This window comes from Salvelinus fontinalis, chromosome 38, assembly GCF_029448725.1.
Source record: "Salvelinus fontinalis isolate EN_2023a chromosome 38, ASM2944872v1, whole genome shotgun sequence".
NCBI classification, from domain to species: Eukaryota; Metazoa; Chordata; class Actinopteri; order Salmoniformes; family Salmonidae; genus Salvelinus; species Salvelinus fontinalis.
This window is the reverse complement of record NC_074702.1, coordinates 9,293,193-9,319,667: the sequence shown is the minus strand read 5'-3', so window position 1 is coordinate 9,319,667 and position 26,475 is coordinate 9,293,193. Positions and strand designations below refer to the sequence as shown.

Sequence of the window (26,475 nt, the reverse complement as noted above, 5' to 3'; positions counted from 1 at the left end):
CAGAAGTTTCTAAAGCCATGAAATAATTTTCTGGAATTTTCAAAGCTGTTTAAAGGCACAGTCAACTTAGTGTTTGTAAACTTCTGACCCACTGGAATTGTGATACAGAGAGCAGATATTTGACCTCTCAGCTTCCCTATCAAATCTAAAAATCTCAAATAGAAAACCAAAGAAAATGAACAACAATGACAAATGGTTTGATGAAGAATGCAAAAATCTAAGAAATAAATTGAGAAACCTGTCCAACCAAAAACATAGAGACCCGGAAAACCTGAGTCTACGCCTTCACTATGGTGAATCACTAAAACAATACAGAAATACACTACGGAAAAAGAAGGAACAGCATGTCAGAAATCAGCTCAATGTAATTGAAGAATCCATAGACTCTAACCAATTCTGGGAAAATTGGAAAGATTAAACAAACAACAACACGAAGAATTATCTATCCAAAATGGAGATGTATGGGTAAACCACTTCTCCAATCTTTTTGGCTCTATAACAAAGAATAAAGAGCAAAAACATATACATGATCAAATACAAATCCTAGAATCAACTATTAAAGACTACCAGAACCCACTGGATTCTCCAATTACCTTGAATGGGACAAAATAAAAACCCTCCAACCCAAAAAGGCCTGTGGTGTTGATGGTATCCTTAATGAAATGATCAAATATACAGACAACAAATTCCAATTGGCTATACTAAAACTCTTTAACATCGTCCTTAGCTCTGGCATCTTCCCCAATATTTGGAACCAAGGACTGATCACCCCAATCCACAAAAGTGGAGACAAATTTGACCCCAATAACTACCGTGGAATATGCGTCAACAGTAACCTTGGTAAAATACTCTGCATTATCATTAACAGCAGACTTGTACATTTCCTCAATGAACACAATGTACTGAGCAAATGTCAAATTGGCTTTTTACCAAATTACCGTACAACAGACCATGTATTCACCCTACACACCCTAATTGACAACCAAACAAACCAAAACAAAGGCAAAGTCTTCTCATGCTTTGTTGATTTCAAAAAAGCCTTCGACTCAATTTGGCATGAGGGTCTGCTATACAAATTGATGGAAAGTGGTGTTGGGGGTAAAACATACGACATTATAAAATCCATGTACACAAACAACAAGTGTGCGGTTAAAATTGGCAAAAAACACACACATTTCTTCACACAGGGTCGTGGGGTGAGACAAGGATGCAGCTTAAGCCCCACCCTCTTCAACATATATATCAACGAATTGGCGCGGGCACTAGAACAGTCTGCAGCACCCGGTCTCACCCTACTAGAATCCGAAGTCAAATGTCTACTGTTTGCTGATGATCTGGTGCTTCTGTCACCAACCAAGGAGGGCCTACAGCAGCACCTAGATCTTCTGCACAGATTCTGTCAGACCTGGGCCCTGACAGTAAATCTCAGTAAGACCAAAATAATGGTGTTACAAAAAAGGTCCAGTCACCAGGACCACAAATTCCATCTAGACACCGTTGCCCTAGAGCACACAAAACTATACATACCTCGGCCTAAACATCAGCACCACAGGTAACTTCCACAAAGCTGTGAACGATCTGAGAGACAAGGCAAGAAGGGCATTCTATGCCATCAAAAGCGACATAAATTTCAACATACCAATTAGGATCTGGCTAAAAATACTTGAATCATAGAGCCCATTGCCCTTTATGGTTGTGAGGTCTGGGGTCCGCTCACCAACCAAGATTTCACAAAATGGGGCAAACACCAAATTGAGACTCTGCATGCAGAATTCTGCAAAAATATCCTCCGTGTACAACGCAGAACACCAAATAATGCATGCAGAGCAGAATTAGGCCGATACCCACTAATTATCAAAATCCAGAAAAGAGCCGTTAAATTCTACAACCACCTAAAAGGAAGCGATTCCCAAACCTTCCATAACAAAGCCATCACCTACAGAGAGATGAACCTGGAGAGGAGTCCCCTAAGCAAGCTGGTCCTAGGGCTCTGTTCACAAACACAAACACACCCCACAAAGCCCCAGGACAACAGCACAATTAGACCGAACCAAATCATGAGAAAACAAAAAGATAATTACTTGACACATTGGAAAGAATTAACAAAAAAACAGAGCAAACTAGAATACTATTTGGCCCTAAACAGAGAGTACACAGTGGCAGAATACCTGACCACTGTGACTGACCCAAACTTAAGGAAAGCTTTGACTATGTACAGACTCAGTGAGCATAGCCTTGCTATTGAGAAAGGCCGCCGTAGGCAGACATGGCTCTCAAGAGAAGACAGGCTATGTGCACACTGCCCACAAAATGAGGTGGAAACCGAGCTGCACTTCCTAACCTCCTGCCCAATGTATGACCATATTAGAGACACATATTTCCCTCAGATCACACAGATCCACAAAGAATTCGAAAACAAATCCAATTTTGATAAACTCCCATATCTACTGGGTGAAATTCCAGTGTGCCATCACAGCAGCAAGATTTGTGACCTGTTGCCACAAGAAAAGGGCAACCAGTGAAAAACAAACACCATTGTAAATACAACCCATATTTACGCTTACTTATTTTAACTTGTGTGCTTTAACCATTTGTACATTGTTACAACACTGTATATATTTAATATGACACTCGTAATGTCTTTATTGTTTTGAAACTTCTGTATGTGTAATGTTTACTGTTAATTCGTTTTGTTTGTTTCACTTTTGTGTATTGTCTACCTCATTTGCTTTGGCAATGTTAACACATGTTTCCCATGCCAATAAAGCCCCTTGAATTGAATTGAATTATAAGTGAAATAATCTGTCTGTAAACAATTGTTGGAAAAATGACTTGTGTCATGCACAAAGTAGATGTCCTAACCGACTTGCCAAAACTATAGTTTGTTAACAAGACATTTGTGGAGTGGTTGAAAAACTAGTTTTAATGACTCCAACCTAAGTGTATGTAAACTTCCAACTTCAACTGTATGTGTGATTCTATTTGCGGGTGCATGTTGAGTAGCAGTGTCCTGTGGTCAGTCAGTGAAGTGATGCTCTTAACACAGACAGTAATGATGAGCCGACTGTTTTATGACTGTTTAGTGTTACAGCCAAAGTCCCACCGTATCCCCCTGACCATGCTTCTCCCTCTCTCTCTATTGGCAGTGTGAAGGAACTTGCATGGATTTACATTGCCAAAACAAATTCTAACGATTTATCTCTCCTCTCTTCTTGTTCTTCTTGTTCTTGTTCTTCTTCTATCTCTCTCCTAATTTATTCTTATTTCTCTCTCTCTCTCTCTCTCTATCTTTCTCTCTGTGTTTTAGCGGCAGATGGAGTGCCAGTAAAGGATGGGGAACAGGTAAGCCTGACATGCAGGACTTTAACTATCACTCTTAAATCACACAGCTCAGCCACCCTGTTACACCCAATGGCTCCAGCAGTGGGGTGCTCACTATTCCACGAATGTTATCTTGATCCAAGATGGTGACCAACATCAACGTTAGCTCTCTACTACTGAAGCCATGAGTGCTACTGCATCTGCTTATAGAGTAGCTAGCTAGCACACATGTTGCTGTTGGTTTGCTAACTTCCTCTACACTCAAAATGGCGGCTGTAGTTGGAAGGAGGACCAACCTCTGTGGTTGGCTCGTTGCTGTTGCTACGACGTCTGCTGCTTCTCTGTCACGCCTCAGTGCTGGCTCACTGTAGAACAGTAGGAGCATCACCCACCTCTCCTCCTCTCACTCCATCCCTCACTCCTCTCTTCTCAGATCCTTTCCACTCCACTTCTCCTTTCAAGTCCTCTCTCCAATCCTTCCTTTTGAGATGCTGTTACTAAAATGATCTTCAGCACTTCTTGGATGATTTTGTGGCAGGAGAAAGAGGACCATTTAAATTGAAACTGAATGTACTGTACTGTGGATCGATGTGTTTCTCTTGACAAATTTGCCCTTCAAAAATGTAACTAAAAAAAGAGCGAGAGAGAGAGGACAGACGAGACAGACGAGACAGACGAGACAGACGAGACAGACGAGACAGACGAGATAGAGACAGTGTAACAACAAGAGAGAGATCATGAGCGCTAGGTTTTCTGGAGACTGAACACATCTGTCAGGGGACATGGCACCTGTAGCGTCCTGCTTGTTCTAAGGCCCCGGCTCTGGTATTGTCAGGAGCAATCCAGCTGATACAGGACTCAGAGGTGGTGTGACAGACGCTGGTGCTTATCTAGACTGTCACCATCCCCCTTCTGTTAGCCTGCTCCTCAGCCCCCTGTCTGTCTCTGTCTGTCTCTGTCTGTCTCTGTCTGTCTCTGTCTGTCTCTGTCTGTCTCTGTCTGTCTCTGTCTGTCTCTGTCTGTCTGTCGTCTGTCTCTGTCTGTCTCTGTCTGTCTCTGTCTGTCTCTGTCTGTCTCTGTCTGTCTCTGTCTGTCTCTGTCTGTCTCTGTCTGTCTCTGTCTGTCTGTCCTGTCTGTCCTGTCTGTCTGTCTGTCTGTCTGTCTACACAGATCTCACCAGAGAGGACACTGACACCGCTACCATCAGCCAGCTTACATCAGTTATAACACACGAACGCACGCACACACACACACACGCCCCCACACACACATGGATTGCACACACACACATGCGCACACATAAACACATGTGCACGCATTCACACACACACGCCTACACGCTTGCACACAGACACTTCTGTATCAGCCCCCCCACTGGCTTGGATGTGTGTTTGGCTCAGTGTTTGGTGTGGCAGACCAGAGGAGGAAATGAGAGGAGAGAGAGAATCATTCAGTCATAACATATTCACTCTGCTGTACTATGGAACTGATCAGCCTTTCAACCCCTCCCTTCTCTCTATCTTTATGGTTGTTGACTCCTCTCCTCTATCTTTCTGGTCTTTGACTCTTCTCCTCCTCTATCTTTCTGGTCTTTGTCTCTCCTCCTCTGTCTTTCTGGTCTTTGTCTCTCCTCCTCTGTCTTTCTGGTCTTTGTCTCTCCTCCTCTGTCTTTCTGGTCTTTGTCTCTCCTCCTCTATCTTTCTGGTCTTTGTCTCTCCTCCTCTATCTTTCTGGTCTTTGACTCTTCTCCTCCTCTATCTTTCTGGTCTTTGACTCTTCTCCTCCTCTATCTTTCTGGTCTTTGTCTCTTCTCCTCCTCTATCTTTCTGGTCTTTGTCTCTTCTCCTCCTCTATCTTTCTGGTCTTTGTCTCTTCTCCTCCTCTATCTTTCTGGTCTTTGTCTCTTCTCCTCCTCTATCTTTCTGGTCTTTGTCTCTTCTCCTCCTCTATCTTTCTGGTCTTTGTCTCTTCTCCTCCTCTATCTTTCTGGTCTTTGTCTCCTCCTCCTCTATCTTTCTGGGGTTTTTCTCTCCTCTGTCTTTCTGGTCTTTGACCCTTCTCCTCCTCTATCTTTCTGGTCTTTGACCCTTCTCCTCCTCTATCTTTCTGGTCTTTGACTCTTCTCCTCCTCTATCTTTCTGGTCTTTGACTCTTCTCCTCTATCTGTCTGGTCTTTGACTCTTCTCCTCTATCTTTCTGGTCTTTGTCTCCTCTATCTATCTGTTTTTGACAATTCTCCTCCTCTATCTTTCTGGTCTTTGACTCCTCTCTATCTTTCTGGTCTTTGTCTCTCCTCTATCTTTCTGGTCTTTGTCTCTCCCCCTCTGTCTTTCTGGTCTTTGTCTCTCCTCCTCCTCTATCTTTCTGGTCTTTGTCTCTCCTCTATCTTTCTGGTCTTTGTCTCTCCTCTATCTTTCTGGTCTTTGTCTCTCCCCCTCTGTCTTTCTGGTCTTTGTCTCTCCTCCTCCTCTATCTTTCTGGTCTTTGTCTCTCCTCCTCTATCTTCATGGTCTTTGTCTCTCCTGCTCTATCTTTCTGGTCTTTGACTCCTCTCCTCCTCTATCTTTCTGGTCTTTGTCTCTCCTCCTCCATATTTCTGGTCTTTGTCTTTCCTCTCCTCCTCTCTCTTTCTGGACTTTGACTCTTCTCCTCCTCTATATTTCTGGTCTTTGACTCATCTCCTCTGTCTTTCTGCTCTTTGTCTCTCCTCCTCTATATTTCTGGTCTTTGACTCCTCTCCTCTATCTTCATGGTCTTTGTCTCTCCTCCTCTATCTTTCTGGTCTTTGTCTCTCCTCCTCTATCTTTCTGGCCTTTGTCTCTCCTCCTCTATCTTTCTGGCCTTTGTCTCTCCTCCTCTATCTTTCTGGCCTTTGTCTCTCCTCCTCTATCTTTCTGGCCTTTGTCTCTCCTCCTCTATCTTTCTGGCCTTTGTCTCTCCTCCTCTATCTTTCTGGCCTTTGTCTCTCCTCCTCTATCTTTCTGGCCTTTGTCTCTCCTCCTCTATCTTTCTGGCCTTTGTCTCTCCTCCTCTATCTTTCTGGCCTTTGTCTCTCCTCCTCTATCTTTCTGGCCTTTGTCTCTCCTCCTCTATCTTTCTGGTCTTTGTCTCCTCTCCTCTATCTTTCTGGTCTTTGTCTCCTCTCCTCTATCTTTCTGGTCTTTGACTCCTCTCCTCTATCTTTCTGGTCTTTGACTCCTCTCCTCTATCTGTCTGGTCTTTGACTCTTCTCCTCTATCTGTCTGGTCTTTGACTCTTCTCCTCCTCTATCTTTCTGGTCTTTGTCTCCTCCTCTATCTGTTTTTGACTCTTCTCCTCCTCTATCTTTCTGGTCTTTGACTCCTCTCCTCTAAAACCCTATATTTGTCTCTCTGCGTTCTTCTCCCTCTATCCTTCTTTCTATTTCTGCATGTTGGTTATACTACTCTACCCCTGTCACTATCACTTCTCTCCTCCTCCTCTTTTTCTCCTCCCATTTCTTCCATGCATGTGTACGTCTTTCTCTCCTTCTCTCTTGTTCCTACTCTCTTACTCTTTCCTGCTCCTTCTTTCCCCATCCCTCTCTCCTCCTATTTTTCTCCTTCAGCATGGATGTTCAGACTTTTCATGGGAAGGAATCAATGTAAGTGTTGTGACATCATTCCTTCATCTACCTTTATTTCTCGATCTTATCTTTCTCTATTTGTTTTGATTTATTTGATTTACCTCACCTTAGGTAACGTACTACTTCGTCCCCTCACTCCCCCTCCCATCTAACTCTCTCTATACCGTATCGTATAACTCTCGCAACACTTCCCATAATGCACTTCAGCACTGTTAAGCAGGAAGTTGCTCGAACAACGACCTTGGGAAATGACGATTTTTTTGTCAAATGATGACATTGTTTCTTTGACGCTGTATTAACCCAATATCTACCTAACTTCTCCTCTCACCTACCCTCTGAACTCTGTGCGCTTCTGTGGCACACATCTCTTCCTCCACCTCTCTATCATCCTCTTCCCTCGCTCCTCTAGCTGTCTATGGAAGACACCACGTCCATCCTGCCTCGTCTGAAGAGGAACAACTCCAATAACTATGGGATCGGTGCTCTGGCTAAGTCCTCACTGACAGGTGTGTCAGGTGTGTGTCTGTCCTGTAACTGGTAAACTGACCCCATGTCAGCTCCCGCCTGGACAGGTGCTGGAGCCAACATGGCCCCAGAGTGGGTTCCCCTGATTCACTTCCTCTCACCATAATGATAATACACGTCAATGGCTGACCCCTCAGTCATTGGTGGAATAGCACCTATAACGACAACCCTATAAAATAATACACTACCCACAATACATTGTTATGTGGCTTGTTGAGTTAACAAGAGGTGAGTGGGAGGTGTAGTTGTTTGTCTGTTAAGTGGTTGTGAAGCAGCGTTGAACTACTCTAGTGTCTGTGTAATGTGTCTACAGTCTCTGAGTGTAGTCTGAGTTTGTGTCTGTGTGTTACAGTGTGTATAACTGTGTAATGTGTCTACAGTCTCTGAGTGTAGTCTGAGTTTGTGTCTGTGTGTTACATTACACAGTTATACACACTGTAACACACAGACACAAACTCAGACTACACTCAGAGACTGTAGACACATTACACAGTTATACACACTGTATCTACAGTCTCTGAGTGTAGTCTGAGTTTGTGTCTGTGTGTTACAGTGTGTATAACTGTGTAATGTATCTACAGTCTCTGAGTGTAGTCTGAGTTTGTGTCTGTGTGTTACAGTGTGTATAACTGTGTAATGTGTCTACTGTCTGAGTGTAGTCTGAGTTTGTGTCTGTGTGTTACAGTGTGTATAACTGTGTAATGTGTCTACTGTCTGAGTGTAGTCTGAGTTTGTGTCTACAGTCTCTGAGTGTAGTCTGAGTTTGTGTCTGTGTGTTACAGTGTGTATAACTGTGTAATGTATCTACAGTCTCTGAGTGTAGTCTGAGTTTGTGTCTGTGTGTTACAGTGTGTATAACTGTGTAATGTGTCTACTGTCTGAGTGTAGTCTGAGTTTGTGTCTACAGTCTCTGAGTGTAGTCTGAGTTTGTGTCTGTGTGTTACAGTGTGTATAACTGTGTAATGTATCTACAGTCTCTGAGTGTAGTCTGAGTTTGTGTCTGTGTGTTACAGTGTGTATAACTGTGTAATGTGTCTACTGTCTGAGTGTAGTCTGAGTTTGTGTCTACTGTCTCTGAGTGTAGTCTGCGTTTGTGTCTGTGTGTTACAGTGTGTATAACTGTGTAATGTGCAGTGAAGTGTATTGGAATGTAGTGAACTGCTAACTCATCATATATTTGACTTGGACACATGAATTACTGAGCAAAGCCATAATGTAACCAGCAGACAGAATACAGACCGTCATGGCGGAACATGATTTCTAAAGTAGAGTGTCTTCCGCAGTGCACTGTATGCATCAGCTGAGGATGTCTTAACAGACACTGCAGGGGGAGTGGGGTTTCTGCTTAGCCAGCGCAGGCAGCTTAGCAGAGAGTGAAAGCTATCATGTCAACAAGCCAACCTCTCATTACTCACACCCCTCTGGCCACCTCACCTCAATTAACCTCCTCTGTCCCATGATGCACCTCTCCCAGAGTAGACATATCCATTGGCTCCTCCCTGTCCCCCATCATCCTCCTTGGTTCCACACGTCATCTTATCTACATTATAAGCATCTCCTCCCTATTCATTTAGCCATGAATCTAAAGCATGTTCATTAAGCCGCTCATTTAACCGCTCATCCAGAGGCCCTTATCAGCACCCCCTAGATACTGACAGGATCAGACAGACCTACATGTGGAATAATAACATAATATCTAATCTCTTTCCTTCCCCCTCTGTCTCCAACCTGATGCCTGTCTCCTAACTCCCCCAAACTCCACATTCACCCCTTCTCCAAACCCCTTAATATCCCTCCAACCCTCCCTTAATCCACTTTCACCCTTCTAACCCTCCCCAATACCCGCATCAATCCCTACATCCCTCTTCACTTCCCTCCCTCCCCAGGTGTGAATCGCTCCATGAAGGACAAGGTGACCAAGCCTACATCCATGGCCCAAGGCCGGATGGCACACATGATCGAGTGGCAGAACTGGGATATGTCTGTGGTGGGCCCGGGGGGCGTCTCCATCCCACGCAAGTCCACGGCAGAGCAGGAGATGGAGAGACGGTTGGAGAGCGACGCCTACAGCGACCTCAGCGACGGGGAGAAGGAGGCTCGCTTCACCGCAGGTCAGAGGGGGAGGGGAATTTGTCACTGTGAGAGGAGACAGAAGCAATAGGAGTGGTTGATGCTGATTTATACAACCAGGGTGGTGTTCAGAGGAAACCCTCACAAAATCAAGCCTTTTGGAAAAAGGGTTCTCATGTGTTGATCCCCACATCATAACCAGACTGTTTATAGGTCAGCTAATCGGCAGGGCAGAACACCAGCCAAATATATCAACATTGGCCTAGGCAAAGCATAACCATAGATATTAAGTAGACTACATATTAAATCTTTATTTAAATAAGCCATAGATATTAAATCATTAAGGCGCTGAGGAAAGGCAGCAGCCAACTGGGCCGTTACAATGGCCCTGACTTACCCTCTGCACTCCAGGTATCCTGCAGCAGTTTGCCATCTCCCAGGCAACGCTCATGGCCTGGACCTCCATGGATGGAGAGAGTCTGAGGTCAGGGTCCAACCAGGGCAGTGTGGCCCACCTCAGCGAGGTTAACCAGGAGAGCATCACCAGCCGAGGTAAGGGACTACAAATATGGCCTCTAAACCAGCATGTATCAGCTGAGATAAGAGACTACAAATATGGCCTCTAAACAACCATATGTCAGTTGAGGTAAAGGACTATAAATATGGCCTCTAAACGAGCATGTCAGTCGAGGTAAGGGACTACAAATATGCTTGACAAACTACAGTAGCACCAATCAACTAGGGCAACCAAGTTTAAGGGATAGTTTAAGGAGCTAAATAGGACCCTGCATTGCGGAACCTTGTCTAGAATTTGCAGCCAAACACGTTTATGCATAGGCCTGAGATCAGGCAAAGCTGGAGTATAGTGTGTGGGCTACATTATGCGTAATTTTGCTCAGTAACAAAGGCATCTTATTCCGTCTCAGCCTAGAGGGTTAACTCTGTGCTAATGTCAGATTCGCAAACACAGCCTGGGGGAATGCAAGACCAGGGATTTCAACTGTATAAATAGTCCACTTGGTCATTATTATTCCACATCGCTGTGCTGTCTGTTACAGTGCTCCTGTATTTCTCCTTCTCATGCAAAGAGGCGTTCAGACATGGAGACATGTTGAAATCATAATGTGGTTTTCTCCCTGTGGTTTGTTATTGAGAGATAACAAATGGCCTTGAAGCTGTGTGATGATCATTAGTTGAATCACAACTTCAGGCCAGTTATTTAATGTAATTGTACTGCTTGAAGTCAAATAACCGCAGAATGTTAGTATTAAACATGATTTTGGCTGTCTCTGGATGTATTTTGACAGTTTTGAGTCATCATTAAAGTGATATAATGTGAGGTTGCCGGCATGATGCTTGCTAACTCTTAGCACTGCCATATCAACTCAGCACACCTTGAGGCGCTTTTGTCAGATCATGTAAATTCAGCAAAAAAAGAAACGTCCTCTCACTGTCAACTGCGTTTACTTTCAGCAAACTTAACGTGTAAATATTTGTATGAACATAGCAAGATTCAACAACTGAGACATAAACTGAACAAGTTTCACAGACGTGACTAACAGAAATGGAATAATGTGTGAACAAACGGGGATCAAAAGTAACAGTCACTATCTGGGGTGGCCACCAGCTGCATTAAGTATTGCAGTGCATCTCCTCCTCATGGACTGCACCAGATTTGTCAGTTCTTGCTGTGAGATGTTACCCCACTCTTCCACCAAGGCACCTGCAAGTTCCCAGACAATTCTGGGGGGAATGGCCCTAGCCCTCACCCTCCGATCCAACAGGTCCCAGACGTGCTCAATGGGATTGTTATCCGGCTCTTCGCTCGCCATGGCAGAACACTGACATTTCTGTTTTGCAGGAAATCACGCACAGAACGAGCAGTATGGCTGGTGGCATTGTCACGATGGAGGGTCATGTCAGGATGAGCCTGCAGGAAGGATACCACATGAGGGAGGAGGATGTCTTCCCTGTAACGCACAGCGTTGAGATTGCCTGCAATGACAACAAGCTCAGTCCGATGATGCTGTGACACACCGCCCCCAGACCATGACGGACTCTCCACCTCCAAATCGATCCCGCTCCAGAGTACAGGCCTCGGTGTAATGCTCATTCCTTCAACAATAAGCGCGAATCCGACATCACCCCTGGTGAGACAAAACAGCGACTCGGCATCTCACAGTACGGACATTGCAATTTATTGCCCTGGCCACATCTGCAGTCTTCATGCCTAAGGCACGTTCATGCAGATGAGCATGGACCCTGGGCATCTTTCTTTTGGTGTTTTTCAGAGTCAGTAGAAAGGCCTCTTTAGTGTCCTAAGTTTTCATAACTGTGACCTTAATTGCCTACCGTCTGTAAGCAGTTAGTGTCTTAACGACCGTTCCACAGGTGCATATTCATTAATTGTTCATGGTTCATTGAACAAGCATGGAAACAGTGTTTAAACCTTTACAATGAAGATCTGTGAAGTTATTTGGATTTTTATGAATTATCTTTGAAAGACAGGGTCCTGAAAAAGGGACGTTTTTTTTTGTTGCTGAGTTTATATACACCATTCCTCTATCAGAAACTTGTTTGGCCAATGTCCCAAAGATATTTCTGCGAATAAGTGTGATTTACCTCATCCTTTTGTGTTTGACAGCCTTTTTGTACATAACGGCATTGGCAACACACAAACTGATATATTCTTCCATTTATTTTCCTCCTTCGCACAAAATGGCTACCATACTTCAAAGGTTTTAGTGTTGTTATCAGTCAGTGGGGGATATTAGTCGCCTTGTTCATCCGTAACAAAACCAGATCGGAAAATGAGATGGCAAAAACTACCATGACTTTCCCTTATTCATATCAGCCGTGCTATTGGCTGAATTATGTCATTTTAATGCAGGGCAGACAGACTCCCCAATGGCTATACAGAGTCATAATGCTGATTGGACTACTCGGTGTAGCTACAGTTGGGGTCTGTCTGGGGATTGTTCAAGTAAAGTCATTTTCTCAAGGATATAATTGGGTCTGAAAGGGTTGGGGTGTCCCCCAGGGATATCACATGATTCCACTCGAGGTTTCCTCTTTCGGATAAAGGCTGGTGTCAGCATTGTAGATTTATTTGCAGTTTGTTGTCCATGAGGTCCAATGTAGTGCATCTGTCAAGGACAACCAAACGTTTATCCCGCCTCTTCACTCTTCTATTTTCTCGTTCTTTTCATCCTCTCAGACCAGATATTGCACCACTCTTCTGCGGACATGTGGCCCAACACCTATGTCGCCCAGGGCCTCTACTGCCTCTCCTCCTCTGACGCCTGGGAGCCAATCAGCAATGAGCCCTCCGGAGTGGCCTCTCCCGCTGCTGGCTCCTACGTGATGCAGCAGGGCGGGACTTCCTGTGATGGGTATGATGGGAACGCGTTGCTGCAGCAGCAGCAGCAGCAGCAGTTCAACCTACAGCATCAGAGTCAGCTCCAGCAGCTGCAGCAGCTACAACAGATACAGCACTACCAGCAACAGCAGCTCCTGTATCAGCAACAACAGGTGAGGGAAAACAACAGTCTAAAATGAGAGAAAAGTAATAACAATCTATTTCCATGGATAGACAATATTCATTCATGGCGTAGTCGGGCAGTTGACATTTAGTTTTTTAGTGGGTTTTTCTCTTTTTTTTCTGGGGTATTTTGATCGAGACAAGAATACTGAATTCGGCCTTTGATATGGTAATATCGTCAGAGATTCATCAATACATTATTGTATCTCCCTTCTTAGACAACACAATTTCCCTGTTCCTTTCAATCCAACATTACGCTTAAAGGAAGAAACATCCCTTATCCATATTTCCAAAATCTTTACCATTAGGGGGGATAAACAAATATCTGATCCTGTATCAGTGGTGAAGGGGAACCTCTACCTACCTACGTTTCCTCATTGTCTCATCCTTCTCTCAACAGTCTCTGGAGCAAAGGCTGCACAGCGCCAACCACTCTTTGCAAGCCACGCCCAACAGCACCATCCACAGCCTGGCCCCTGCCACCCACGCCCCATTGGTGGACCTGTGGGGGGCGGGTCAGACAGAGTCCTATCACGCGGATATTGGAGGGTACAACATAGGCGTGGCAGCGGTGGTGGAGGCGGCTTTGAATGTTCCGTCTGGGGAAGAGGGGGTGGGGACAGACCATTCCCCTCTGCTGGAGCAGCAGGAGGAAGAGGATGAACTGAAGGTGAGGTCATATCAGGTCACAGGGTCATCATGGCCCAGTTTTTCAAAAGTTATCTGGATTTCGTCTATCGGATAGGATTAAATGCATAGAAATAAAATGAATAGAACGGGAGTCCTCATTCAAGACAATGATTCGTACATTCTATTCATTATATATTCTATGCATTTAATCCAGAGAGATTTATTTTTTTAAACTGGGCCCTGAGGTCATATCAGTGCAGATAGGTACATCCTTGATGCTTTAATATACAGTACCAGTCAAAAGTTTGGACACACCTACTCATTCAAATTTTGTACTATTTTCTACATTGTAGAATAATAGTGAGGGCATCAAAATGATGAAATATCACATATGGAATCATGTAGTTACCAATTTCTTTTTGAACAAATCAAAATATATTTTATATTTCAGATTCTTCAACGTAGCCACCCTTTGCCTTGATGACCGCTTTGCACACTCTTGGCATTCTCTCAACTAGCTTCATGAGGAAGTCACCTGGAATGCATTTCAATTAACAGATGTGCCTTGTTGAAAGTTAATTTGTGGAAATTCTTTCCTTCTTAATGCGTTTAAGCCAATCAGTTGTGTTGTGACAAGGTAGGGTGGGTATACAGAAGATAGCCCTATTTGGTAAAAGACCAAGTGTCACGTTCCTGACCTTATTTCCTTTGTTCAGTCTTTGTTTAGTTGGTCAGGACGTGAGCTGGGTGGGCATTCTATGTTATGTGTTTCTATGTTTGGTTTAGGGTTGTCTACTAGCCTGATATGGTTCTCAATCAGAGGCAGGTGTTTTACGTTGTCTCTGATTGGGAACCATATTTAGGTAGGCTGTGTTCACTGTTTGTTTGTGGGTGATTGTTCCTGTTCGTGCGTTCATTGTTTTTTCATTGTTCTCTTGTTCAGGACTGTAGCGTCGTTGGTTTCGTTTTGTTTATTGTTTTGTTCGTCTAGAAAAGTATTCTAATAAATATGGATACATACCACGCTGCGTTTTGGTCCTCCTCGCCTTCAACCAACGACGAGAGTCGTTACACCAAGTCCATATTATGGCAAGAACAGCTCAAATAAGCAAAAAGAAACGACAGTCCATCTTTCCTTTAAGATATGAAGGTCAGTCCATCCGGAAAATTATTCAATTGCAGTCGTAAAAACCATCGAGTGCTATGATGAAACTGGCTCTCATGAGGACCGCCACAGGAAACGAAGACCCAGAGTTACCTCTGCTGCAGAGGATAAGTTCATTAGAGTTACCAACATCAGAAATTGCAGCCCAAATAAATGCTTCACAGAGTTCAAGTAACAGACACATCTCAACATCAACTGTTCAGAGGAGACAGCATGAATCAGGCCTTCAGTAGAAACACTAGTAAAGGACATCAATAAGAAGAGACTTGCTTGGGCCAAGATACATGAGCAATGGACATTAGACTGTTGGAAATCTGTCCTTTGGTCTGATGAGTCCAAATGAGATTTTTGGTTCCAACCGCTGTGTCTTTGTGAGACGCAGAGTAGTTGAACGGATGATCTCTGCATGTGTGATTCCCACCATGAAGCATGGAGGAGGAGGTGTGATGGTGTGCTTGCTGGTGACACTGTCAGTGATTTACTTATAATTCGAGGCACACTTAACCAGCAATGGCTACCACAGCATTCTGCAGTGATATGCCATCCCATCTGGTTTGCGTTTAGTGGGAATATAATTTGTTTTTCAACAGGACAATGACGCAACACACCTCCAGGCTGTAAAGGATATTTTACCAAGGAGGAGAGTGATGGAGTGCTGCATCAGATGACCTGACCTCCACAATCACCAGACCTCAACCCAATTGAGATGGTTTGGGATGAGTTGGACAGCAGAGTGAAGGAAAAGCAGCCAACAAGTACTCAGCATACGTGGGAGCTCCTTCAAGTCAGTTGGAAAAGCATTCCAGGTGAAGCTGGTTGAGAGAATTCCAAGAGTGTGCAAAGCTGTGATACTACATGATTCCATATGTGTTATTTCATAGTTTTAATGTCTTCACTATTATTCTACAATGTAGACAATAGTGAAAATTAAGAAAAACCCTTGAATGAGTGGGTGTGTCCAAACTTTTGACTGGTACTGTAAGACAGGGAGACATTTCCATCTGAACTTATGAATAAACCCTTGCTTTCTCCTCTCTGTGGTCAGAGAATCATGCAGTATCTGTTATATTCTAAACATTTTTATCTGAATGTTCTGTAAGTATCACCCCCTGACCAAGCCCCTGCTCTGTCCCCTGAACAGGACGAGGAGGTGACACTCTGCATGGAGCCGGAGTCTGCCACTCTAACACAGAGAGAGGAAGCCATCACCTCCGGGGGCAGTAGTCCTGGGCAACGTAGTCCGGGGCGCAGTAGTCCGGGGAAACCACCAGCACAGCAAATCACAGAGCGGAAGGCCTCTGATGTCAGCTGTGGAGGCATCCAGATGCTGGAGGAGAAGGAAGAGAAGCAGGTGTCCACTGTTGCTGCCATGGCAACCAACTGATTGACAGATCGTCCTGAGAAACGTGACAGACTGACCCTCGGCGTCAGGAATGACTGATCCTAATAATTAAATATTTATCAATAAATCTGTTCCTTTTCAGGTATCAAACACATTTTTGATGGGATATAAACTCTTCTGACTACTGAAGAGCAGAGGAGGAAGATTTGGAAATGGACTCACACAGTGACAACAGCTGGTCCAATGGACAACTTTTTTTTGGAAGCCTTACATTCCCAGAAAGAAGGAGGAGGGAGGGATGAATAGATGGCGGGAAAAAAGACTGAGCAAGAAAAAGGAGGTATGAGGGGATGATATAAAGAAGAGGAGCAGCTGAGATAGATACATTTGTATCAGGAAAAGGAAACGGAGGAGGAGGGAATTGAAAATGCATGCTTTTTAAACAAATGACTTGATCCGGTCCAGCGTCAAATATGATAATGATCATTAAATCTATAGTAATAAAACATTATCATGACAACAATGATTTTCTAACAAAGAAAACAATCATGACAACACAAACATCTATGTATAAGTGAATGATAAAAGAAGATATATCAAAATCACTGTTTTTACAACACTATCTCTCCATTGGAGAACTACTCTGTTTACAGCTTACACTCAACACATCAAGTAGAATAATATCAACCCCAACTTGAAGAACAGAAACACTCACATGTTATACCCTCTCCTCTTATGTCATTCACATCTAGCATCCACAACACTCATAGAACTAACTGCATGAATACAGAGCAACTTTAGTAGGTTGGGTTCATCATAACCCTCTAAAAATTACACCTATTCAATTATCCACAAAAACGAATTCAATCCAAATTAGCTCTCTGCAACCTAACCACTGCAGTGAAATCTACTTGAACCCTCCTAACACAGTGAGAAAGACAACAACGTTACTGTGTTGCTGTGTTCCCCAGATGTCCAAGGCACATAAAGGCTGCAGGCCTGTCCTGTCGGCCACACACACAGCACTGCACAGTTAACGGAATGTACTGTACGGTAAGAGAGTGTGCTTCCTACTCTGTCTTTCCGTATGTTTCTTCAGAATACTATGGAGTACCTGTCCTATATTGAACTGTATAGACTTTGCACTGAACCTAGGACACGGCTGGTGCTGGGCCAGAGAAGACTCAGGGCATGGAGCTCCTTGTAGTCTGCTTGACTGTGCATCATGACTGACAGGTCCGTGTCATGGAGTGAACGGTGAAGAGACAGAGCTGCAGTAGTGAATCGCTTTTCACTGATGCAATCCAACAGATCAGAGGCTGCCTTTGGACTCTGTCACACGTCAATGTCCTTGATTACTGTTCAGAAAGAGCTCTTAGCATCACCAAGAACCAAAACAGAACCACTAGACGAGATGGATTCTGAGCTGTTGTTCCAGGTTCCAAACTAGAGATGGCTGGAGGAAGAGGGAGTACTCTGGAGTGTTCTGGTACCAACAGAAAGGATTTAGATTGAGATGTGCTTCTGTTTTAACCCAGATTGTTGTTTTGATGTCCGCTCTTGGGGACAATACCAAGCTTTTCTTTTGGAGAAAAGATGAGGAGCAAATGTTTCTCTCAAAGGTGTAGGTTAGAGCTGTTTGAATTGGGTACTGATTCTTAGAAGAGCAAAAACACATCTTCAAAATTGTAACTAATTAGTGAGGAGCCAAACACAGGTCTCCTAAACGGCTTGTGGCCACTACTGTCATATAGATGTAAATACTAATGAGAGAGGATATGAACCATCTCTCTCAGTCCCCACTGCAACAGTTTCTTTATTTTTCTACAAGTCTCAGTCCCAGCTCTTTCCTTTGGGAATCTTCCTGAGCTCCCAAATTAAGCTTATTGTGTTTAAATGTGTTTCTATCACCACACAAGTAAAAGGAAAAGGATAGTGGAATGTCAACATTGTAAATAGTGTGATCATTAAAATATTGGATATCGGAATACTGTTGTAAAATAATGCAAAGGACCTAATTTGACTGGGTCTAAGGAGAACATTGAAGTCAATCAGGGAATATAACTGAACAGTAGAACCAAACACTAGAACCGAATAGAACCGGTATCTTCCTGCTCATGGTGACTACAACGATGGAGCAAAACTCTGCTTGAGCTGAGTATGACTTTTGAGTTAGCGTGTGTATTTCCTGAAGAGGAAAGTGTGTATCCCAGTGGAGGAATGGTAGTGAAGATCAGAGACATGATAGAATAGTGGAATTTTGGAGATACTGGTCTGGAATATCTGTGCATGTGTCACTAAAAACAATAACAACAACAACAACATCAATGTATTATTATTATTATTATTATGAATATTATTATTATTATTATTAATATTATTGTTATTTGACGGAGAACATCCTTCTCCTTTCACACTGATGATTGTGTGAAAAAAAGTTTTAAGATAGAAAAAAGGTTTATTGACTTGAATTCATTAACTATTGATTGATTATTTATGCAATGTTGGGACAATGTTTATTTTTCTACTGAATGATTGACACCCCCTCCAGTATAAGACAGAATATGTGTGGTTGATGTAGAGCAGTTTCGTGTTGGTTGGGGCTCTCTCTGATCGGACAAACAGACCATGATAATAATACCCTAGGCCAGGGGTGGAAACTTCTGGAGGGCTACATTGTGGCCACAATTAATTGTAATCAGTTGTGTTAAAGCTAGGCTGGAACAAAACCCTGCACACACTGACTGCATCCCTCCAGGACAAGGGTTAGGGTTAAGGTTATCCACCTCTTCCCTGGAGCTGTCCATCATGAAACACACAATGATGTCATTTATATAGTCATAACCAGTCATGAAGATTCATGTCACAGCTACCATGATCACCCAGGCAATGACAACACAATCTCAACCATACAACTTCCTTTAGGCTACTAGTCATAAGTGTCCATCAGCTGTCATGACACATATGACGCGTCTGCAAGACAAGATGCATATTGGTGTTAGAACTAACCAAGGCTAGGAGTCTATCCTGACCACGTGACCTGACCAGGATAGACTCAGCGACCCTACTTCTAACAGATGGTTCTGGTGAGCTGCTACCTTGTGTTGTTTTTCAGTTTGTGTTATGCATTAGCCTTCACCTGTCTGTCTCAGACTGGCTCTGAGAGCTACAACCTACAGGATGTCTTTACCCAACCACTCTTATTCATTCATTGATTTAATGATTATTTGGGGGGAGGAATAACATGACAGCCTGTACATAGTTTATTATTTATTGTAGGTAAGTCTTTTTGAAGCAGTATTGTTCTGTGTGTTGTCCTTGGGGCTTTCTGTAGTGATAGACCTTTGACCCCAGAGAGATTGTTCTGCTTCATTGAAAGCACAAACATGGACCCAGAGAATGATACTACTTCAACAAAGATATTTGATAGATTTTTGGACAATTAAGAACTTAATAATTGAATAAACTAATAACAAGAAGCCAAATCTATTTACTTGATGTTCCTGTTTACTGATTGTCTTTGTTGATTGATTCTGATTGATTTCCAGTTGATTTCTTATTATGTATGATTCTACTGCCACCTTTCAATACGTAACTTTTTGCCTTTCTACCCCTTGCTCTCTCTTTGTACCTGTTCTGTATGTTTGTGTCTCTGTCTGTCTGTCTGTCCATGTAGTTGTCTGTCTGTCCATGTAGTTGTCTGTCTGTCCATGTAGTTATCTGTCTGTCCATGTAGTTGTCTGTCTGTCCGTCCATGTAGGTGTCTGTCTGTCTGTCTGTCCATGTAGTTGTCTGTCTGTCTGTCCATGTAGTTGTCTGTTTTATAGTTGGAAGAATCACTGCCAGAAAACATTGCTTAAAAAATTTGACAGATTGACCAAATATGAGGCAAACATATATTTAAAAAAAATGATATAGTCAGTTGGAACTGTGTGGCACAGAACCCTGAGGTAAATACACTTGTATACAATTGGGTTGATTGAATGTTTTAATTTGAGATGATCAATGTAAACTGGCAATACCAGTGTATTAAAGCCCATACCTATGCATGCTTATGGGAAGGTTGTGACGGGATGGTTCTTCCATGTGGTCTCCCCTCCCTTCCTCCTCGGCCGTAAACCTATATCTTTCTCTCTTCCTCCCCCTCTCTCTTTCCCCTGCATGAGCGAACACCCTCTTCCATCCCTTTCTCCTCTACTCCATTCTCTTTCTTCTCCCCTTCCTCCCCTCCTCCCCTCTCTCCAAATAAAAGAAAAACAGTGGAGAAAGAGCAAATAAACACACAAAGAGAATCCTGATGTGTATGTGTGTGGACGTCTTTGAACAGTGAGAACGGACATTGTTTTTTATGTTGTGAGGATGAGGAACGTCACCAAAAGCGTGCTTTTCTTTATGGTCAGTGAACACAGAGATGCAAAGCCTGCTGGGGCTTTGTGACGCAGTTCTTCTATCATGTTTCCATTCCCTCCCTGTCAACCCCAAACACACATTCTAGGTGTCTTTCATCCTGAATACATGACAATGCATCCATCCTTCCTGCCTTCCTTCATGTATGGTAGTGTAGAAATGTTGCTGGTAGACATCAGGGATTACTTAAAGGATGGATAAGTACTCATATAGGGCCCCAGCCTGGTAGCCAGTTCTGTTTCTTGTTCAGCCAACTTCTTTGTCAAAGCCATGCCAAACATGACAACCACAGAAACAGCAGAAAGCGTCTTGCTGGGGACTGGCAACTATGGTTGAAGCCTACAGTTAAACCTCCCTGTCTGTCTGCCGTTGTCAGCCATTATGATGTCAGGAGAATGTTAATGTCAAACAAATTCCCAGAGACATGTTTCTCCTGGCTCCTCTCTGCTATGTGTGTGCGTGTGCTTGTACGTGTGTATGTGGCGGAGACTAAAATACACTGTTGACCTTCTCAGCTGGAACTGTTTATACGTCCACAGCCTTTCTATAGACAAACTTTTAAGAGACTGGAGTGAACAGTGCATCTCTGGTATTATGCTGGATTTGTACCAAACACAATGCATTTTGTTTTTGAAATATTTAGGACTAGTTTATTACTTGCCACCCATTTTAAAGCTGCCTGCTGCTCTTTGTTAAGAGTTGCAGTGAGTTCACTTGCTGTGGTAGTTGGCGTGTTTAATGTTGAGTCATCAGCATACATAGACACACAGGCTTTACTCAGAGCCAGTGGCAGGTCATTAGTAAAGATGGAAAAAAGTAAGGAGCCTAGACAGCTGCCCTGGGGAATGCCCGACGATACCTGGATTATCGTGGAGAGGCTTCAATTAAAGAACACCCTCTGTTTTCTCTTAGACAGGTATAGTGCCATGAAAAAGTATTTGCCCCCTTTTCTCTACTTTTGTATATTTTGATACTGAATGTTATCAGATCTTCAACCAAAACCTAATATTAGATAAAAGGAACCTTGGTGTGAACAAATAACACAACAATTACATAACTATTTAAAACTATTTCAAAGTTATGCAACACCCAATGCCCCTGTGTGAAAAAGTAAATGCCCCCTTACACTCAATCCCTAGTTGTGCCACCTTTAGCTTTTGGCCCACTCTTCCATGCATCTCAATTGGGATTAGGTCTGGACTTTGACTAGGCCATTTCAAAACTTCAAATGTGTTGCTTTTTAGCCATTGTCATGTAGACTTGATTGTGTGTTTTGGATCATTGTCTTGCTGCATGACCCAGCTGCGCTTCAGCTCACAGACGGATGGCCTGACATTCTCCAGTAGAATTCTCTGATACAGAGCAGAATTGATGGTTCCTTCTGTTAAGGCAAGTCGTTCAGGTCCTGAGGCAGCAAAGCATCCCCAAACCATCACACTACCGCTATCATGCTTGACCATTGATATGAGGTTCTTAATGTGGAATGCAGTGTTAATAAGAAGTATACATTTTTTTGTTATTTGTAAACAGGTTCCCTTGATCTAATATTAGGTTTTGGTTGAAGATCTGATAACATTCAGTTGAAAAAATATGCAAAATATCGAAAATCAGAAAGGGGGCAAATACTTTTTCACGTCACTAACTCTCGGTCCATGATATAGCAGAGGATGTAAAGCCATAACACATGTTGTTTTCAGCAGCAGATTATGATCAATAATGTCAAAAGCTGCACTGAAGTCTAATAAAACAGCCCCCACAATCAAATAAAATCACATTTTATTGATCACATACACATGGTTAGCAGATGTTAATGCGAGTGTAGCGAAATGCCTGTGCTTCTAGTTCCAACAGTGCAGTAATATCTAACAAATAATCTAACAATTCCCAACAACTACCCAATACACACAAATCTAAAGGGTGAATGAGAATATGTACATATAAATATATGGATGAGCAATGGCCGCGCGGCATTGGCAAGGTACAGTAGGTGGTATAAAATACAGTATATACATGTGATATGAGTAATGTAAGATATGTAAACATTATTAAAGTGGCATTGTTTAAAGTGGCATTGTTTAAAGTGGCATTGTTTAAAGTGACTAGTGATCCATTTGTTACAAGTGTCCAGTGATTGGGTCTCCATGTAGGCTGCAGCCTCTCTGAGTTAGTGACTGCTGTTTAGCAGTCTGATGGCCTTGAGATAGAAGCTGTTTCTCAATCTCTCGGTCCCAGCTTTGATGCACCTGTACTGACCTCACCTTCTAGATGATAGCGGGGTGAACAGGCAGTGGCTCGGGTGGTTGTTGTTGATGATCTTTTTGGCCTTCCTGTGACATCGGGTGTTGTAGGTGTCATGGAGGGCAGGTAGTTTGGCCGCGGTGATGCGTTGTGCAGACCGCACCACCCTCTGGAGAGCCTTGCGGTTTAGGGCGGTGCAGTTGCCGTACCAGGCTGTGATACAGCCCGGCAGGATGCTCTCGATTGTGCATTTGTAAAAGTCTGTCAGGTTTTTGGGTGACAAGCCAAATTTCTTCAGCCTCCTGAGGTTGAAGAGGAGCTATTGTGCCTTCTTCACCACACTGTCTGTGTGGGTGGACCATTTCAGTTTGTCCGTGATGTGTACGCCCAGGAACTTAAAAGGTTCCACCTTTTCCACTGCTGACCCTTCGATGTGGATAGGGGGGTGCTCCCTCTGCAGTTTCCTGAAGTCCACGATCATCTCCTTTGTTTTGTTGACATTGAGTGAGAGGTTATTTTCCTGACACCACACTCCGAGGGCCCTCACCTCCTCCCTGTAGGCTGTCTCGTTGTTGTTGGTGATCAAGCCCACTACTGTTGTGTCATCTGCAAACTTGATGATTGAGTTGGAGGCGTGCATGGCTACGCAGTCGTGGGTGAACAGGGAGTACAGGAGAGGGCTGAGCACACACCCTTGTGGGGCCCCAGTTTGAGGGTCAGTGAAGTGGAGATGTTGTTTCATACCTTCACCACCTGGGGGCGGCCCGTCAGAATGTCCAGGACCCAGTTGCACAGGGCAGGGTTGAGACCCAGGGCCTCCAGCTTGATGATGAGCTTGGAGGGTACTCTGGTGTTGAATGCTGAGCTGTAGTCAATGAACAGCATTCTTACATAGGTATTCCTTTTGTCCAGATGGGATAGGGCAGTGTGCAGTGCAATGGCGATTGCGTCTGTGGACCTGTTGGGGCGGTATGCAAACTCAAGTGGGTCTAAGGTGGCCGGTAAGGTAGCGGTGATATGACCCTTGACTAGCCTCTCAAAGCACTTCATGATGACAGAAGTGAGTGCAACGGGGCGGTAGTAATTTAGTTCAGTTATCTTTGCCTTCTTGGGTACAGGAACGATGGTTGCCATCTTTAAGCAGACTGGGATAGGGAGAGATTGAAAATGTTCGTAAACACACCAGCCAGCTAGTCTGTGCTAGGTATGCCGTCTGGGCCAGCAGCCTTGCGAGGGTTAAAATGTTTAAATCTTTTACTCACATCAGCCACTGAGAAGGAGAGTCTTTGTTAGCGAGCTGCGACGGTTTCACTGTATTATCCTCAAAGCGGGCTAAGAAGGTTTTTTGTTTGTCGATAAGCGTGACGTCAGTATCCGTGACGTTGCTGTTTTTGTTTTGTAGTCAGTGATTTTCTGTAGACCCTGCCACATATGTCTTGTGTCTGAGCCGTTGAACTGCGACTCCACCTTGTCCCTGTACCGGCATTTCACTTGTTCGATTACCTTGTGGAGGGAATAACTGCACTGTTTATATTCAGCCATATCACCAGTCCTCTTTCTATGGTTAAATGCGGTGGTTCGCTCTTTCAGTTTTGTACGAATGCCGCCATCCGTCCACGGTTTCTGGTTAGGGTAGGTTTTAATAGTCACAGTGGGTACAACATCTCCAATGCACTTATTTATAAAGCACTCACCCAGTCAGCGTCAATGCCATTCTCTGAGGCTGACCGGAACATATTCCAGTTCGCGTGATCAAAACAATCTAGGAGCGTTGCTTCCGATTGGTCAGACCTGCATTGAATCGTTCTCGTCTTTGGTACATCCTGTTTGAGTTTCTGCCTATAAGCCGGGACGAGGAAGATGGCGTCGTGGTCGGATTTGCCGAAGGGAGGACGGGGGAGGGCTTTGTATGCATCGCGGAAGTTAGAGTAGCAGTGGTCGAGAGTATTAGCCCTACGTGTCGTGCAATCAATATGCTGATAAAATTTAGGTAACATTGATCTCAAATTTGCTTTGTTAAAATCCCCAGCTACAATAAATGCAGCCTTCGGGTATATAGTTTCCGGTTTACATAGAGTCCAGTGAAGTTCCTTGAGGGTCGTCTTGGTGTTCTTAGTATCAATTTCTCTCAGCCAATCATCAGTCATTTGTGTAAGCATGTGTAACATGCTGAGTGCCCTTCTCTATAAGAAGCTGAAAGTCATTTGTTTACTGTGATATAGCATTGTCTCTGGTCAAAAATGTTTTTCAAACATTTACTAAGGGTTGGTAGCAGGCTGATTGGTTGCCTGTTTGAACCAGTTAAGGGTGCTTTACTATTCTTGGGTACCGGAATGACTTTTGCTTCTCTCCAGGCCTGAGGGCACATGCTTTCCTGTAGGCTTAGTTTAAAGAGATGGCAAATAAGAGTGGCAATATAGTCCGCTACCATCCTCAGTAATTTTCCATCCAAGTTGTCAGTCCTAGGTGGTTTGTCATTGTTGATAGACAACAATAATGTTTTTTACCTCTTCCACACTCACTTTACGGAATAAAAATGACAATGCTTGTCTTTCATAATTTGGTCAATTATGCATGGATGTGTAGGTTCAGAGTTTGCTGTTGGCATGGCATGCCTCAGTTTGCTAATCTTGGCAATGTAATTACTGTGACACTGTGAGATAATCATCAGAGAACGATGACAGAGAGGCAGAACAAATGGACAAGCTGTGTGTCTGATGCTTCTATACTGCAGAAAAGAAAGACTCGGCATACAGACAGAGAGAGAGAGAAAGAGAGAGAGAGAAAGAGAGAGAGAGAAAGAGAGAGAGAGAAAGAGAGAGAGAGAAAGAGAGAGAGAGAGAGAGAAAGGGAGTGAGAAAGGGAGTGAGAGAGAGAGAGAGGGAGTGAGAGTGAGAGAGAGAGGGAGTGAGAGAGAGAGAGAGAAAGGGAGAGAGAAAAAGGGAGCGAGAGAGAGAGAGAAAAAGGGAGCGAGAGAGAGATAGAGAGAGAGAAAGGGAGCGAGAGAAAGGGAGCGAGAGAGAGAGAGAGAAAGGGAGTGAGAGAGAGAGAGAGAGAGAGAGAGAGAAAGAAAGGGAGAGAGAGAGAGAGAGAGATAGATAGAGAGAGAGAAAGGGAGCGAGAGAAATCGAGAGAGCTTTTGTGATGTGTGATCTCACCTCCTTCAGTGCTACGACTCCCACCAGTTTCCCAATGCTGGTAACATAGGCATGACTGAGACCCAGCAAGGAGAACAGAGTGTGGGTCTGTCAGAGAGAGAGGGGGAGGCATATTTGTCAATATCCTACAGCATGTAGTGTTTAAAATGGCTTAAAGTGGCTACATAAGAGCACAAGGTGCTAGCTACAGTTGATACCTTGTGTAGGGAGGTTCTCTCCACCAGCTGAAAGGGGGTGGGATCAATCCGTATCTCCTCCATACTGATTGGCTTATCCAACTCTTCTTCTTCCCAGGCTTTGATCTGCATTAGTCAATCAGAGAGCAGAGAAGGTGATTGACAATATAAAGAGGGAGTAATAATTTATGATATTTGATTCTACTCGTGGAATCCTTTTAGTGCTAGAGGAAGTGCCCAGGTCAGGGTGTAGAGGTCAGGGATCAGGGATCAAGGGTTAGGGGTTAAAGGTTGATCA

General features: G+C 43.7%; 1 protein-coding gene across 4 annotated transcripts in view; it reads left to right on the top strand.

The window, feature by feature from the left end:
- fam131bb (family with sequence similarity 131 member Bb) overlaps positions 1-20,490 on the top strand; it is a 51,495-nt gene extending 31,005 nt beyond the window's left edge. Inside the window, exons 2-9 of one of the 4 annotated variants that reach the window (XM_055904932.1) lie at positions 3,308-3,342; positions 6,908-6,943; positions 7,335-7,431; positions 9,337-9,561; positions 9,932-10,072; positions 12,738-13,051; positions 13,462-13,731; positions 15,998-20,490. In XM_055904932.1, coding sequence (XP_055760907.1) covers positions 3,308-3,342; positions 6,908-6,943; positions 7,335-7,431; positions 9,337-9,561; positions 9,932-10,072; positions 12,738-13,051; positions 13,462-13,731; positions 15,998-16,240 — 1,361 coding nt within the window. In that variant the 3' untranslated portion in view covers positions 16,241-20,490. Of the gene's footprint in view, positions 1-3,307; positions 3,343-6,907; positions 6,944-7,334; positions 7,441-9,336; positions 9,562-9,931; positions 10,073-12,737; positions 13,052-13,461; positions 13,732-15,997 lie in introns of all 4 variants that reach the window. The other 3 variants (XM_055904930.1, XM_055904933.1, XM_055904934.1) reach the window with 3 other exon arrangements.
- The last annotated feature ends 5,985 nt before the right edge of the window (positions 20,491-26,475 follow it).